At 42.6% G+C, this 13,588-nt stretch overlaps 1 protein-coding gene across 1 annotated transcript in view; it reads right to left on the reverse strand.

Annotated features, from left to right (window-relative positions):
* Positions 1 to 13,588, reverse strand: part of LOC109881763 (B-cell lymphoma 3 protein homolog) — a 28,863-nt gene that overhangs the window by 11,698 nt on the left and 3,577 nt on the right. Inside the window, exon 3 of the mRNA XM_020473878.2 lies at positions 1,437 to 1,545. Within this exon, the coding sequence (XP_020329467.1) occupies positions 1,437 to 1,545 (109 nt within the window). The remainder of the gene's footprint in view (positions 1 to 1,436; positions 1,546 to 13,588) is intronic.

Raw genomic sequence — 13,588 nt, forward strand, 5'->3', positions numbered from 1 at the left:
TGAAAAGTTGGGCGTGCAAAATTATTCAGCCCCTTTACTTTCAGTGCAGCAAACTCTCCAGAAGTTCAGTGAGGATCTCTGAATGATCCAATGTTGACCTAAATGACTAATGATGATAAATACAATCCACCTGTGTGTAATCAAGTCTCCGTATAAATGCACCTGCACTGTGATAGTCTCAGAGGTCCGTTAAAAGCGCAGAGAGCATCATGAAGAACAAGGAACACACCAGGCAGGTCCGAGATACTGTTGTGAAGAAGTTTAAAGCCGGATTTGGATACAAAAAGATTTCCCAAGCTTTAAACATCCCAAGGAGCACTGTGCAAGCGATAATATTGAAATGGAAGGAGTATCAGACCACTGCAAATCTACCAAGACCTGGCCGTCCCTCTAAACTTTCAGCTCATACAAGGAGAAGACTGATCAGAGATGCAGCCAAGAGGCCCATGATCACTCTGGATGAACTGCAGAGATCTACAGCTGAGGTGGGAGACTCTGTCCATAGGACAACAATCAGTCGTATATTGCACAAATCTGGCCTTTATGGAAGAGTGGCAAGAAGAAAGCCATTTCTTAAAGATATCCATAAAAAGTGTCGTTTAAAGTTTGCCACAAGCCACCTGGGAGACACACCAAACATGTGGAAGAAGGTGCTCTGGTCAGATGAAACCAAAATTGAACTTTTTGGCAACAATGCAAAATGTTATGTTTGGTGTAAAAGCAACACCGCTCATCACCCTGAACACACCATCCCCACTGTCAAACATGGTGGTGGCAGCATCATGGTTTGGGCCTGCTTTTCTTCAGCAGGGACAGGGAAGATGGTTAAAATTGATGGGAAGATGGATGGAGCCAAATACAGGACCATTCTGGAAGAACCTGATGGAGTCTGCAAAAGACCTGAGACTGGGACGGAGATTTGTCTTCCAACAAGACAATGATCCAAAACATAAAGCAAAATCTACAATGGAATGGTTCAAAAATAAACATAGCCAGGTGTTAGAATGGCCAAGTCAAAGTCCAGACCTGAATCCAATCGAGAATCTGTGGAAAGAACTGAAAACTGCTGTTCACAAATGCTCTCCATCCAACCTCACTTAGCTCGAGCTGTTTTGCAAGGAGGAATGGGAAAATGGAAAAAACTGATAGACATACCCCAAGCGACTTACAGCTGTAATCGCAGCAAAAGGTGGCGCTACAAAGTATTAACTTAAAGGGGCTGAATAATTTTGCACGCCCAGTTTTTCAGTTTTTGATTTGTTAAAAAGGTTTGAAATATCCAATAAATGTCGTTCCACTTCATGATTGTGTCCCACTTGTTGTTGATTCTTCACAAAAAAATACAGTTTTATATCTTTATGTTTGAAGCCTGAAATGTGGCAAAAGGTCGCAAAGTTCAAGGGGGCCGAATACTTTCGCAAGGCACTGTATCTCACCTGTCTCAGGTTGTTATAGATGTCCAGGTCTGTGTGAACCAGTCCCAGGAGAAGGATCATTCTTTGGATCTGAGCTTCCTGCCCCTGCACCACTGCTATGTGAAGAGCCCTGTAACACATGCACCGGAGTCAAAACTACACACAAATAACAGGTACACATACACACAAACTATTTAAATGCACACAAAAAGTTGACAGACTTTCACACAACTCCAGCATTATTGTAAAGTCGCTGCTTATATGTCATGACACAGAAACCCACTGATGCCTTAACTAACCTTTAAGCCAGCTAACTAACACTGGGCTAGGATAGGAACTGATTGACTGACCTGAGCAATCCTATGGCCTACAAACTGACTGACACACTAACTGGCATGTGATGGCTGACTATGTGTAAAACCTTTACACAAACCTACAATATGTTGACAAAGTCAGGCTAGCCCATAAATGTATCTCACCGGTCTGCCCCTGCAACACCTGTCTGCCCCTGCACCATTACTGAATGACCGAGCACTGGACAGTTAGGCTGAGAGAAGAGCAGTGTGGTGCGTGACTCATTACAAAACATGTTAAACTGATCAAGTTGACTAGGAAACTGATATTTATATAGTATGTAAAGTGAAAGAACAAACAGGCAAGAATGACAGGAGTTCTTGAATTTATATATATATTTATACATACACAATCGAACGGTAGTGCGTGGGTGTATATACACCCACTACCGTTCAAAAGTTTGGGCTCAAATGGCAGCTTCATTAAATGGTACCCCCAAAACACCAGTCTCAACAGTGAAGAGGCGATGCTGGCCTTCGAGGCAGAGTTGCAAGGAAAAAGCCATATCTCAGATTGGCCAGTAAAAAGAAAATATTAAGATGGGAAAAAGAACAGACACTGGACAGAGGAACTCTGCCTAGAAGACCAGCATCCCGGAGTTGCCTCTTCACTGTTGGTGTTGTGCGGGTACTATTTAATGAAGCTGCCATTTGAGGACTTGTGAAGCGTCTTTCTCAAACTAGGCACTAATATACTTGTCCTCTTGCTCAGTTGTGCACCGGGGCCTCCCACTCCTTTCTATTCTGGTTAGAGCCAATTCCAGTATCTTGGCAATTTCTCGCATGGAATAGCCTTCATTTCTTAGAAGAAGAATAGACTAATGAGTTTCAGAAGAAAGTGCTTTGTTACTGGCCATTTTGAGCCTGTAATTGAACATACAAATGCTGATGCGCCAGATACTCAACTAGTCTAAAGAAGGCCAGTTTTATTGCTTCTTTAAATCAGCACAACAGTTTTCAGCTGTGCTAACAATTGCAAAATGGTTTTCTAATGATCAATTAGCCTTTTAAAATGATTAACTTGGATTAGCCAACACAACATGCCATTGGAACACAGGCGTGATGGTTGCTGATAATGGGCCTCTGTACACCCATGTACTGTAGATATTCCATTAAAAAAGGCAGTTTCCAGCTACAATAGTCATTTACAACATTAACAATGCCTACACTGTATTTCTCATCAATTTGATGTTATTTTAATGGACCCCAAAAAAAAGTGATTTTCTTTCAAAAACCAGGACATTTCTAAGTGACCCCAAACTTTTGAACGGTTTTGTGCGTATATATTATTGAACGATAAGTGTACACACACATTACACACACACACACACACACACACACACACACACACACGTGTTCAAAAGCCTGGGGTCACTTAGAAATGTCCTTGTTTTTGACACACACTATATATATATATATTTATTTATTTATTTATTTATTTCAGAAGCTAATGTCAGTAAACACCCATTTGGTTTGATGTAATTTCCTGTTGTGTGACAATGGCACGGCCCTCTGTTTTTGGGAAGATAAGCACCATTAGAACTATGGTCTCCATTAGGGGCTTTCTGTGCGTTTTCATGTCTTTCAGCTTCCTCCACTGAATATCGATCGTAAATGCAGAACAAGAGAAAAAAGGTTGACAGGAAATTGGGTAGGGACATTGAGAGAGTCATTTCAAAGTACCTTCCACAAGAATTTGGGGTTAGCACAAATTTATGGTAATAAGCTTAGTTTACTTCCTGATCTATTGTCCATTACAACAGACTAAAGAACATATTGGTGTTTGGCATGTCTACCTACTGCACATACAACTGAAGTCTGAGGAGATGAGTAACAACATATTTGCATACTGCAAAGAGGAAATGGAAGATAAAGAAAATACGTAGGCCTACACACAGAGACCATCTTTCATGCATTGCTCAAAAGACAGCTCTGATACAAAACAAATTTAGCGGAAAACCTTTTTAAATCTCCAGCATCTACCTTGGCTTTCTAACACTGGTCACAAATGATGCGTGCTGCAGGCCTACACAATACAAATGTAATGTCCCGAGACAAAAACATGTCATTCTCTTTCAGAGAGTTGTGAGTTGATAATGTCATACATTCCTCCACATAACTACACCGAACAAAAATAAACACGCGTTGTTTTCATGAGCTGAAATAAAAGATCCCAGAAATGTTCCAAAAGCTTATTTCTAAAAAAAATTACATCCCTGTTTTGTGAGCATTTCTCCTTTGCCAAGATAATCCATCCACCTGACAGGTGTGGCACATCAAGAAGCTGATTAAACAACATGATCATTACACAGCAACTGTTCAGTATCTGACCGTAAGGCCCTACAGAGGGTAGTATGTACGGCCTAGTACATCACTTGGGCCAAGCTTCCTGCCATCCAGGACCTATATACCAGGCAGTGTCAGAGGAAAGCCCAAAAAATTGTCAAAGGTTCCAGTCACCCAAGTCAGACTGTTCTCTGCTACCACATGGCAAGCGGTACCGAGCGCCAAGTCTAGGTCCAAAAGGCTCCCTAACAGCTTCTACCCCCAAGTTATAAGACTGATGAACAATTAATCAATCAAATGGACACCCAGACTATTGACATTGATTATTGTTATGTAATTCTACTGTTACTTTTTATTTTCACTTTATTTTGATTTAGTAAATATTTTCTTAATTATTTCTTGAACTGTACTGGTGGCTATGGGCTTGTAAGTAGACATTTCACGGTAAGGTCAACACCTGTTGTATTTGGCACATGTGACAAATAAAATTAGAATTGACAGGTGCACCTTGTGCTGGGGACAATAAAAGGCCACTAAAATGTGCAGTTTTGTCACAACAGTACCACGGGTGTCTCAAGTTGAGGGAGTGTGCAATTGGTATGTAGACTGCAGGAATGTTCACCAGAGCCTTTGCCAGATAATTGAATGTTAATTTCTCTACCATAAGCCACCTCCAATGTCATTTTAGAGAATTTGGCAGTACGTCCAACTAACCCCACAACCACAGACAACATGTATGGCATTGTGTGGGCGAGTGGTTTGCTGATGTCAATGTTGTAAATGGAGTGACGGTGGGGTTATGGTACGGGAAGGCCAGAGCCTTTGCCAGATAACAGCCCATGAACACAATTTAATTGTATCAATGGCAATTTGAATGCACAGAGATACCGTGAAACGATCCTGAGGCCCATTATCGTGCCAATTATCCTCTGATATCACCAGAGCCTTTTGTTCAGTAGAAATTGTAGTACAAGTCCATAGCTTGAGCCAACAATTCCCTTAGCATCAACAAAGTGAACACAGATTTAAAATATATATATATATATATATAAAAATAACTTACAACTTATGCTCTGGCTCGGTGTACGACAGCGTGTCCCAGTTCTTGCCAATATCCAGTAACTTCGCACAGACATTGAAGACGAGTGGGACAACATTCCGCAGGCCACAATCAACAGCCTGATTAACTCTGAAGGAGATGTGTTGCGCTGAATGAGGCAAATCAGTCACACCAGATACCGACTAGTTTTCTGATCCAAGCCTCTACCTTTAATATGTGACCAACAAATGCGTATCTGTATTCCCAGTCATGTGAAATCCATAGATTAGGGCCTAATACATTTATTTCAATTGACTGATTTGCTTATATGAACTGTAACTCAGTAAAATATTTGAAATTGTTGCATGTTGCGTTTTGTATTTTTGTTCAGTAGAAATTGTAGTACTAGTCCATAGCTTGAACCAACAATTCCCTTAGCATCAACATCAAAGTGAACACAGGTTTAAAAATATATATAATAATTCACAACTTATGTTGGAGGGCTTGTGTGTGATAGGGAGAGGTCATACAGCTTAGCTCTGTTTTACCAGGCAGAGAGAGACAGACTTGACAGCTGAAGTAATATTTGGGTGCCAAGCCGAAACATTACATTCTTTCTGAGCTTGATTTAAGGCAAGTTCTAACAGAGCACTTATCAGCATACGGCCTTGGGTGGATCTCATAACTGCCTCTCTTGAAGACAGGTGTGTGCCTACCTGCACTTATGAGTAATTAAACCTAGCATTATGCATTAGGAGTATATTGTGTTATACAGGGCAGTATGTTACTAATACAGACTGATCATTGAGACATTGTTCATCTCTGATCAACCTGTGTCACCGTAGACCTTCATATTCAAACAGAGTGGCTGGGTGGATGCATCTTTCACAACACAACACGTACAATGCATAGCACAGGTGTGGAGATATGTGGTAACATTATACAGAGCCTGAGGTTTGGAGGCGGGTGTTTGACTGACGTCAATGCAAAAACCAGGTCTAACCAATCACAACCAGCCATCTCATCCGTGTAGCTAGTGTAACACAGACCAAAACATGTCAACAAACCATAGCCAATACAACCTTGTTTTCCTCATTTCTTATTCAACTTGAGTAAACACATAGAGAAAGACACAATAGGGATGACAGTTTGTCTTTGTAAATGAAACCCATCTCCATACAAGTGTAGTTCTAACCGGCACTGTGGTGACTGATGCAACTGAAGATGACCACAAGACAGTCTCATAACAGTAAAACGTGCAACAGTGTTGACGCCCCTCTCTCGCAATCTGACCTGACTAATGGCCATACAGCACAGTGAAGCCACTCAGCCGTCTGATCAGTGTGAAAAGCAGAAATTGTTTGGCCGTGTGTGTCGGTTCTTTCCTCAAAGCTCCCCTTACCGGTAAGTGAGAACCACCCATCACCGTACACACCGTACAAATACCACCACACACCATACAAATACCACCCCTCACCACACACCATACACATACCACCCCTCACCACACACACACACCGTACAAATACCACCCCTCACCACACACACACACACACACACCATACAATTACCACCCCTCACCACACACACACACCGTACAAATACCACCCCTCACCACACACACACACCATACAAATACCACCCCTCACCACACACACACACCATACAAATACCACCCCTCACCACACACCATACAAATACCACCCCTCACCACACACCATACAAATACCACCCCTCACCACACACACACACTGTACAAATACCACCCCTCACCACACACACACACACCATACAAATACCACCCCTCACCACACACACCGTACAAATACACTTGTGAATGTGGTATCGGTCTAAATGGCTGACCCCATTTAGTCGACTTGTCGATTGTATGGTCGATAGGCTGTTGGTCGAGCAGTATATAATATATATTTTTATGGCAAAAGTGACCTGATGGATTCACGCCTGTCTCAGTGGACTAAACCATTGCGGAGGCCATGTGTCTCCTGACCCCTCCTGTCTCAGCCTCCAGTATTTATGCTGCAGTAGTTTGTGTCGGGGGGCTGGGGTCAGTTTGTTATATCTGGAGTACTTCTCCTGTCCTATTCGGTGTCCTGTGTGAATCTAAGTGTGCGTTCTCTAATTCTCTCCTTCTCTCTTTCTTTCTCTCTCTCGGAGGACCTGAGCCCTAGGACCATGCCCCAGGACTACCTGACATGATGACTCCTTGCTGTCCCCAGTCCACCTGGCCATGCTGCTGTTCCAGTTTCAACTGACCTGAGCCCTAGGACCATGCCCCAGGACTACCTGACATGATGACTCCTTGCTGTCCCCAGTCCACCTGGCCATGCTGCTGCTCCAGTTTCAACTTCCACCTGACTGTGCTGCTGCTCCAGTTTCAACTGTTCTGCCTTATTATTATTCGACCATGCTGGTCATTTATGAACATTTGAACATCTTGGCCATGTTCTGTTATAATCTCCACCCGGCACAGCCAGAAGAGGACTGGCCACCCCACATAGCCTGGTTCCTCTCTAGGTTTCTTCCTAGGTATTGGCCTTTCTAGGGAGTTTTTCCTAGCCACCGTGCTTCTACACCTGCATTGCTTGCTGTTTGGGGTTTTAGGCTGGGTTTCTGTACAGCACTTTGAGATATCAGCTGATGTACGAAGGGCTATATAAATACATTTGATTTGATTTGATGTGGATTGTTCATCTAAATCACCAGTAGTACATTTCATTTCCCAGATTTCTAGTCTACAATGTTTTATGGTAATTGCTGTTAATGCATTCAAGTTATTACTACAACAACAACAGTCATTTACCATTCTCATTGTCGGAGTGGACACGTTGTTTGAGGATCGCACAACCTAGGCTACACTTCTGAGGAACAAGTTTTGGTTTATTTCATTCCATTTAGGAGTTGTCAATTTACTCATTGTAATTTGTAGTTGCTTCTGTTAATGTTGAGTAAGGACGAGCACCTGACTATACATAGAAGTAGGCATAGGCTACCTGGTCTGCGCGCAAATGTAGGCTATAAATGTGCCCATTTGGGGATCTGATAGTATTTCTGATTGTCTTAACTCACCACCACAGTGGAACTTCTGAAAGTAATTTTTTCTTCACCTCAAACAGCGAGTCAACTAAGTCTGTTTTTACATCCATTGAGAATGACATGGTCATCCTCAACGTAGACTATTTGAAATACATTTTTAGCTCTCTTTCAATAACCACTCAGCGCGAAAGGGGGAGAAAAGAATAATGCTTTGATCCCGTGGAAACTACTTATCCCTTGCGCAAATAGTCAAGAGTCAAGGTTCACCAACTACTTTGCAGACAGAGTTCAGTGTGTCAAATCGGAGGGCATGCTGTCCGGTCCTCTGGCAGTCTCTATGGGGGTGCCACAGGGTTCAATTCTCGGGCCGACTCTTTTCTCTGTATATATCAATGATGTTGCTCTTGCTGCGGGCGATTCCCTGATCCACCTCTACGCAGATGACACCATTCTGTATACTTCCGGCCCGTCCTTGGACACTGTGCTATCTAACCTCCAAACAAGCTTCAATGCCATACAACACTCCTTCCGTGGCCTCCGACTGCTCTTAAACGCTAGTAAAACCAAATGCATGCTTTTCAACCGTTCGCTGCCTGCACCCGCACGCCCGACTAGCATCACCACCCTGGATGGTTCCGACCTAGAATATGTGGACATCTATAAGTACCTAGGTGTCTGGCTAGACTGTAAACTCTCCTTCCAGACTCATATCAAACATATCAAATCTAGAGTCGGCTTTCTATTCCACAACAAAGCTTCCTTCACTCACGTCGCCAAACTTACCCTAGTAAAACTGACTATCCTACCGATCCTCGACTTCGGCGATGTCATCTACAAAATAGCTTCCAACACTCTACTCAGCAAACTGGATGCAGTTTATCACAGTGCCATCCGTTTTGGATGTAGCGAGGGCCAGTCGGCTGGCCCTCGCTACATATTAGTCGCCAGACCCACTGGCTCCAGGTCATCTACAAGTCCATGCTAGGTAAAGCTCCGCCTTATCTCAGTTTACTGGGCACGATGGCAACACCCACCCGTAGCACGCGCTCCAGCAGGTGTATCTCACTGATCATCCCTGAAGCCAACACCTCATTTGGCCACCTTTCGTTCCAGTTCTCTGCTGCCTGTGACTGGAACGAATTGCAAAAATCGCTGAAGTTGGAGACTTTTATCTCCCTCACCAATTTCAAACATCTGCTATCTGAGCAGCTAACCGATCGCTGCAGCTGTACATAGTCTATTGGTAAATAGCCCACCCAATTTTACCTGTTTTTATTTATTTACTTTTCTGCTCTTTTGCACACCAATATCTCTACCTGTACATGACCATCTGATCATTTATCACTGCAATCACAGATTGGACCACTAAGTCGTACACCCCACAGAGCTAGGCTTTACGGAATAGTGACCAGAAAAAAAGCCATTGCTTAAAACTTCTTAGGGATAGGGGGCAGTATTCGTAAGTTCGGATGACTGAGGTGCCCAAAGTAAACAGGCCCAGAAGCTAGGATATGCATATAATTGGTAGTATTGGATAGAAAACACTGAAGTTTCTACAACTGTTAAAATAATGTCTGAGTATAACAGAACTGATATGGCAGGTGACCACCCATAATGGCCATCTATGGGAAAATCAAAGGAAATCCTCCCAGATTGACATCTAGTGGAAGCCATATGAACTGCAGTCTTTAGAAAGGGTTTCAGCTTGTTTTTTGAAAAATGAGCTAGAATTTGTAGTTTTCCTAGGTGGCTCTCATTTTGACTGTTGTGTTGTGGTGCGATTGGATGAGGGCACACACTTCGTTATTTATCGCCGGTATTGAACACACTATTCTCAGTCTTAAATTTGACCATTTATTTACATATTAGGGTAGCTGAGGATTGATTAGAAACGTTGTTTGACTTGTTTGGACGAAGTTAATTGGTAACTTTTGGGATTCCTTTGTATGCATTTTGAACGAGGGGAACAGGTGGATTACTGAATCAAGCGCACCAACTAAACTGACTTTTTTGGGATATAAAGGACTATTGAACAAATCAACCATTTGTTATGTAGCTGGGACCCTTGGGATTGCAAACAGAGGAAGATCTTCAAAGGCAAGTGATTTATTTGCTCTATTTCTGACTTTTGTGACACCTCTGCTGGTTTGGAAAATGTTTAATGCTTTTGTATGCGGGGCGCTGTCCTCAGGTAGTCGAATGGTATGCTTTCGCTGTAAAGCCTTTTGAAATCTGACAGAGCGGCTGGACTAACAAGAAATTATGCTTTTAAACGATGTAAGACACTTGTATTTTCATGAATGTTTAATATTATGATTTTTGTATTTTGAATTTCGCGCTCTGCAATTTCACCGGATGTTGTCGAGGTGGGGTGCTAGCGGCATGTCTAGCCCAAAGAGGTTAACTTCTTATGGCTGGGGGGCAGTATTGAGTAGCTTGGATGAATAAATTGCCCAAAGTAAACGGCCTGCTCCTCAGTCGCTAATATATGCATATTATTAGTAGTATTGGATAGAAAACACTGAAGTTTCTAAAACTGTTTGAATGATGTCTGAGTAGAACAGAACTCATATGGCAGGCAAAATCCTGAGGAGAAATCAAAACCGGAAGTGAGAAATCTGAGCTTGGTATGTATTCACCACCGTTCCCAATGAAATCCCCTTGAGATAATGTTGCACTTCCTATGGCTTCCACTAGATGTCAACCGTCTATAGAAATTTGAATGAGACTTCTACTGTGTTGTGGGACTGAATGAGAGCAGAATCTCAGGTGACTGGCAGTCAGCCATTTTCTGAACATGCGCATTCCTCATGGTATCCACTTGCATTCCATTGCTCATCAAGACACAACGGAATACTCCGGTTGGAACTTTATTGAAGCTATATGTTAAACATCCTAAAGATTGATTTTGTACTTAGTTTGAAATACTTCTTCGACCTGTAATATAAATGTTTAAAGTTTTTGTCCGACGTAACGCTGACCAGAATGAGCGTTTGGATATGTATACCAAACGCGCTAACAAAAGGAGGTATTTGGACATAAATAACGGACATTATCGAACAAAACAAACATTTATTGTGGACCTGGGATTTCTGGAGTGCTTTCTGATGAAGATCATCAAAGGTAGGGGAATATTTATCATGTCATTTCTTGTTTATGTTGACGCCAACATGGCGGCTATTGTGACTATTTTTCTGAGCGCTGTCTCAGATTATTGCATGGTTTGCTTGTTCCATCAAGTTTTTTAAAAATCAGACACAGCGGTTGCATTAAAGAAAAAAATAAGCAAACACATTTGTATTCGCCAAAAGGCATCTGGGAGACTCTCCAAACATATGGAAGAAGGTACTCTGGTCAGATGAGAATATTTTTTTTGCATTTTGGCCATCAAGGAAAACGCTATGTCTGGCGCAAACCCAACACCTCTCATCACCCCGAGAAGACCATCCTTCCACAGTGAAGCATGGTGATGGCAGCATCATGCTGTGGGGATGTTTTTCCATCGGCAGGGACTGGGAAACTGGTCAGAATTGAAGGAATGATGGATGGCGCTAAATACAGGGAAATTCTTGAGGGAAACCTGTTTCAGTCTTCCAGAGATTTGAGACTGGGAAAGAGGTTCACCTTCCAGCAGAACAATGACCCTAGGCATACTGCTAAAGCAACACTCGAGTGGTTTAAGGGGAAACATTTAAAATGTCTTGGAATGGCCTAGTCAAAGCCCAGACCTCAATCCAATTGAGAATCTGTGGTATGACTTAAAGATTGCTATATACCAGCGGAACCCATCCTACTTGAAGGAGCTGGAGCAGTTTTGCCTTGAAGAATGGGCAAAAATCCCAGTGGCTAGATGTGCCAAGCTTATAGAGACTTGCAGCTGTAATTGCTGCAAAAGGTGGCTCAACAAAGTATTGATTTTGGGGGGGGGGGGGGGGGGGGGGGTGAATAGTTATGCACGATCAAGTTCTGTTTTTTTTGTCTTCTTGTTTGTTTCACAAAACAATATTTTGCATCTTCAAAGTGGTAGGCATGTTGTGTAAATCAAATGATACAACAACCCCCCCCCCCAAAAAAATATATATATTTTAATTCCAGGTTGTAATAAAATAGGAAAAATGCCAGGGGGGGTGGTGAATACTGTCGCAAGGCACTGTATGTCTGTCCGCAGCTCATAGTAGCGGCACTTCACTACCATCTTAATTTGCCTAATAACTCCCACCAGATCAACATTGGCATTCAAGTGATTACAGTGATAATAGGTAACCCATCAAAAACAACTGACTGGGTTCTCCCATGCAGGGAGGAAGCAGAATTAATGAATCTGCAGCAGAGTCTTTTCGTCACATAGGAAACATGTATTTGTGAAGTATGTGAGTAGATGACAAACATGCATTATTGCAGCACAATGAGGATGACAACAGTAATGGCATCAGTTCTGATTAAAAACAGTCCCCAGGTGAGTATTTGCGAGGTGCCTCTCCCAACATTCCTTAAAAAGCTATCAACACCCAACTGACCTAGTAACAGGTGTCTCCATTCAGTGCAATGGTGAGATTATCACGCACTTGAACAAGGTTCCTCTCTCTCTCTTTCTCTCAAGATGAAACTGTGCTCTCTCCTGTTCCTGGAAGTGGGGCAGACCACAGCCCCAGATAACCCAAAGCGCACTGACGCAGGAGCGCTGGGCCGCACTCAAACACACTGAGCGACAGAGACTGGCAGTGGCGTACATGTGGTATCCTGTTTTGGGGGAGGCGTGGGAATGCGGGTTGCTGTGGCCAGCAGACCAGCTGAGAGAGTGACGACTCTAAGACAGGTGTATTAAACAAAGGGGAACCAGAAACACACCACAGTCCAACTTACAATAAATCATTTTTAAAAACCCTTTGTCATTTAGCAGACCCTCTTATCCAGAATGCATACATTTCTTACTTTTTGCAAATTGGACCCCTGTGGGAATTGAACCCACAACTCTGACATTGCAAGCACCAAGCTCTAACAACTGAGCCACCCTAAGTCTGGAGCCTGACATAGCCTTTATGGTTGCCTGTCAGTTTTGGAAACAATTTAAAAAAGAATTGCTTTATTGATCTTTAAAGCAGCCTCTATGGTCCTGGCCTTGGGAACAGCCTGCCGGAGGATCTGAGGGCGGGCTCAGAAACTGAAGACATTTTAAAGAAAAATCTCAAGACATACCTTTCTAGCTGTGCTTTTGGTCATACTATTTACTAGTACTGGCAATGTCCCTGATTATCCCCCAGAAAGAAAAGCAACTCTGAAGTTAAATTGAGGCTGATATTTCAGTAATCAAAAGCTGTATGCAATCGGATTTCAATGTCAAATTTGTCTCACCACTTGTATCAAACTTGTTTGCTCCCTTCTATGAGAACATTTGGTCAGTGATACATTGTAACAACAACATGAACAACCATGCCCATAGC

Source organism: Oncorhynchus kisutch, linkage group LG13 (assembly GCF_002021735.2).
Source record: "Oncorhynchus kisutch isolate 150728-3 linkage group LG13, Okis_V2, whole genome shotgun sequence".
Taxonomy (NCBI): Eukaryota; Metazoa; Chordata; class Actinopteri; order Salmoniformes; family Salmonidae; genus Oncorhynchus; species Oncorhynchus kisutch.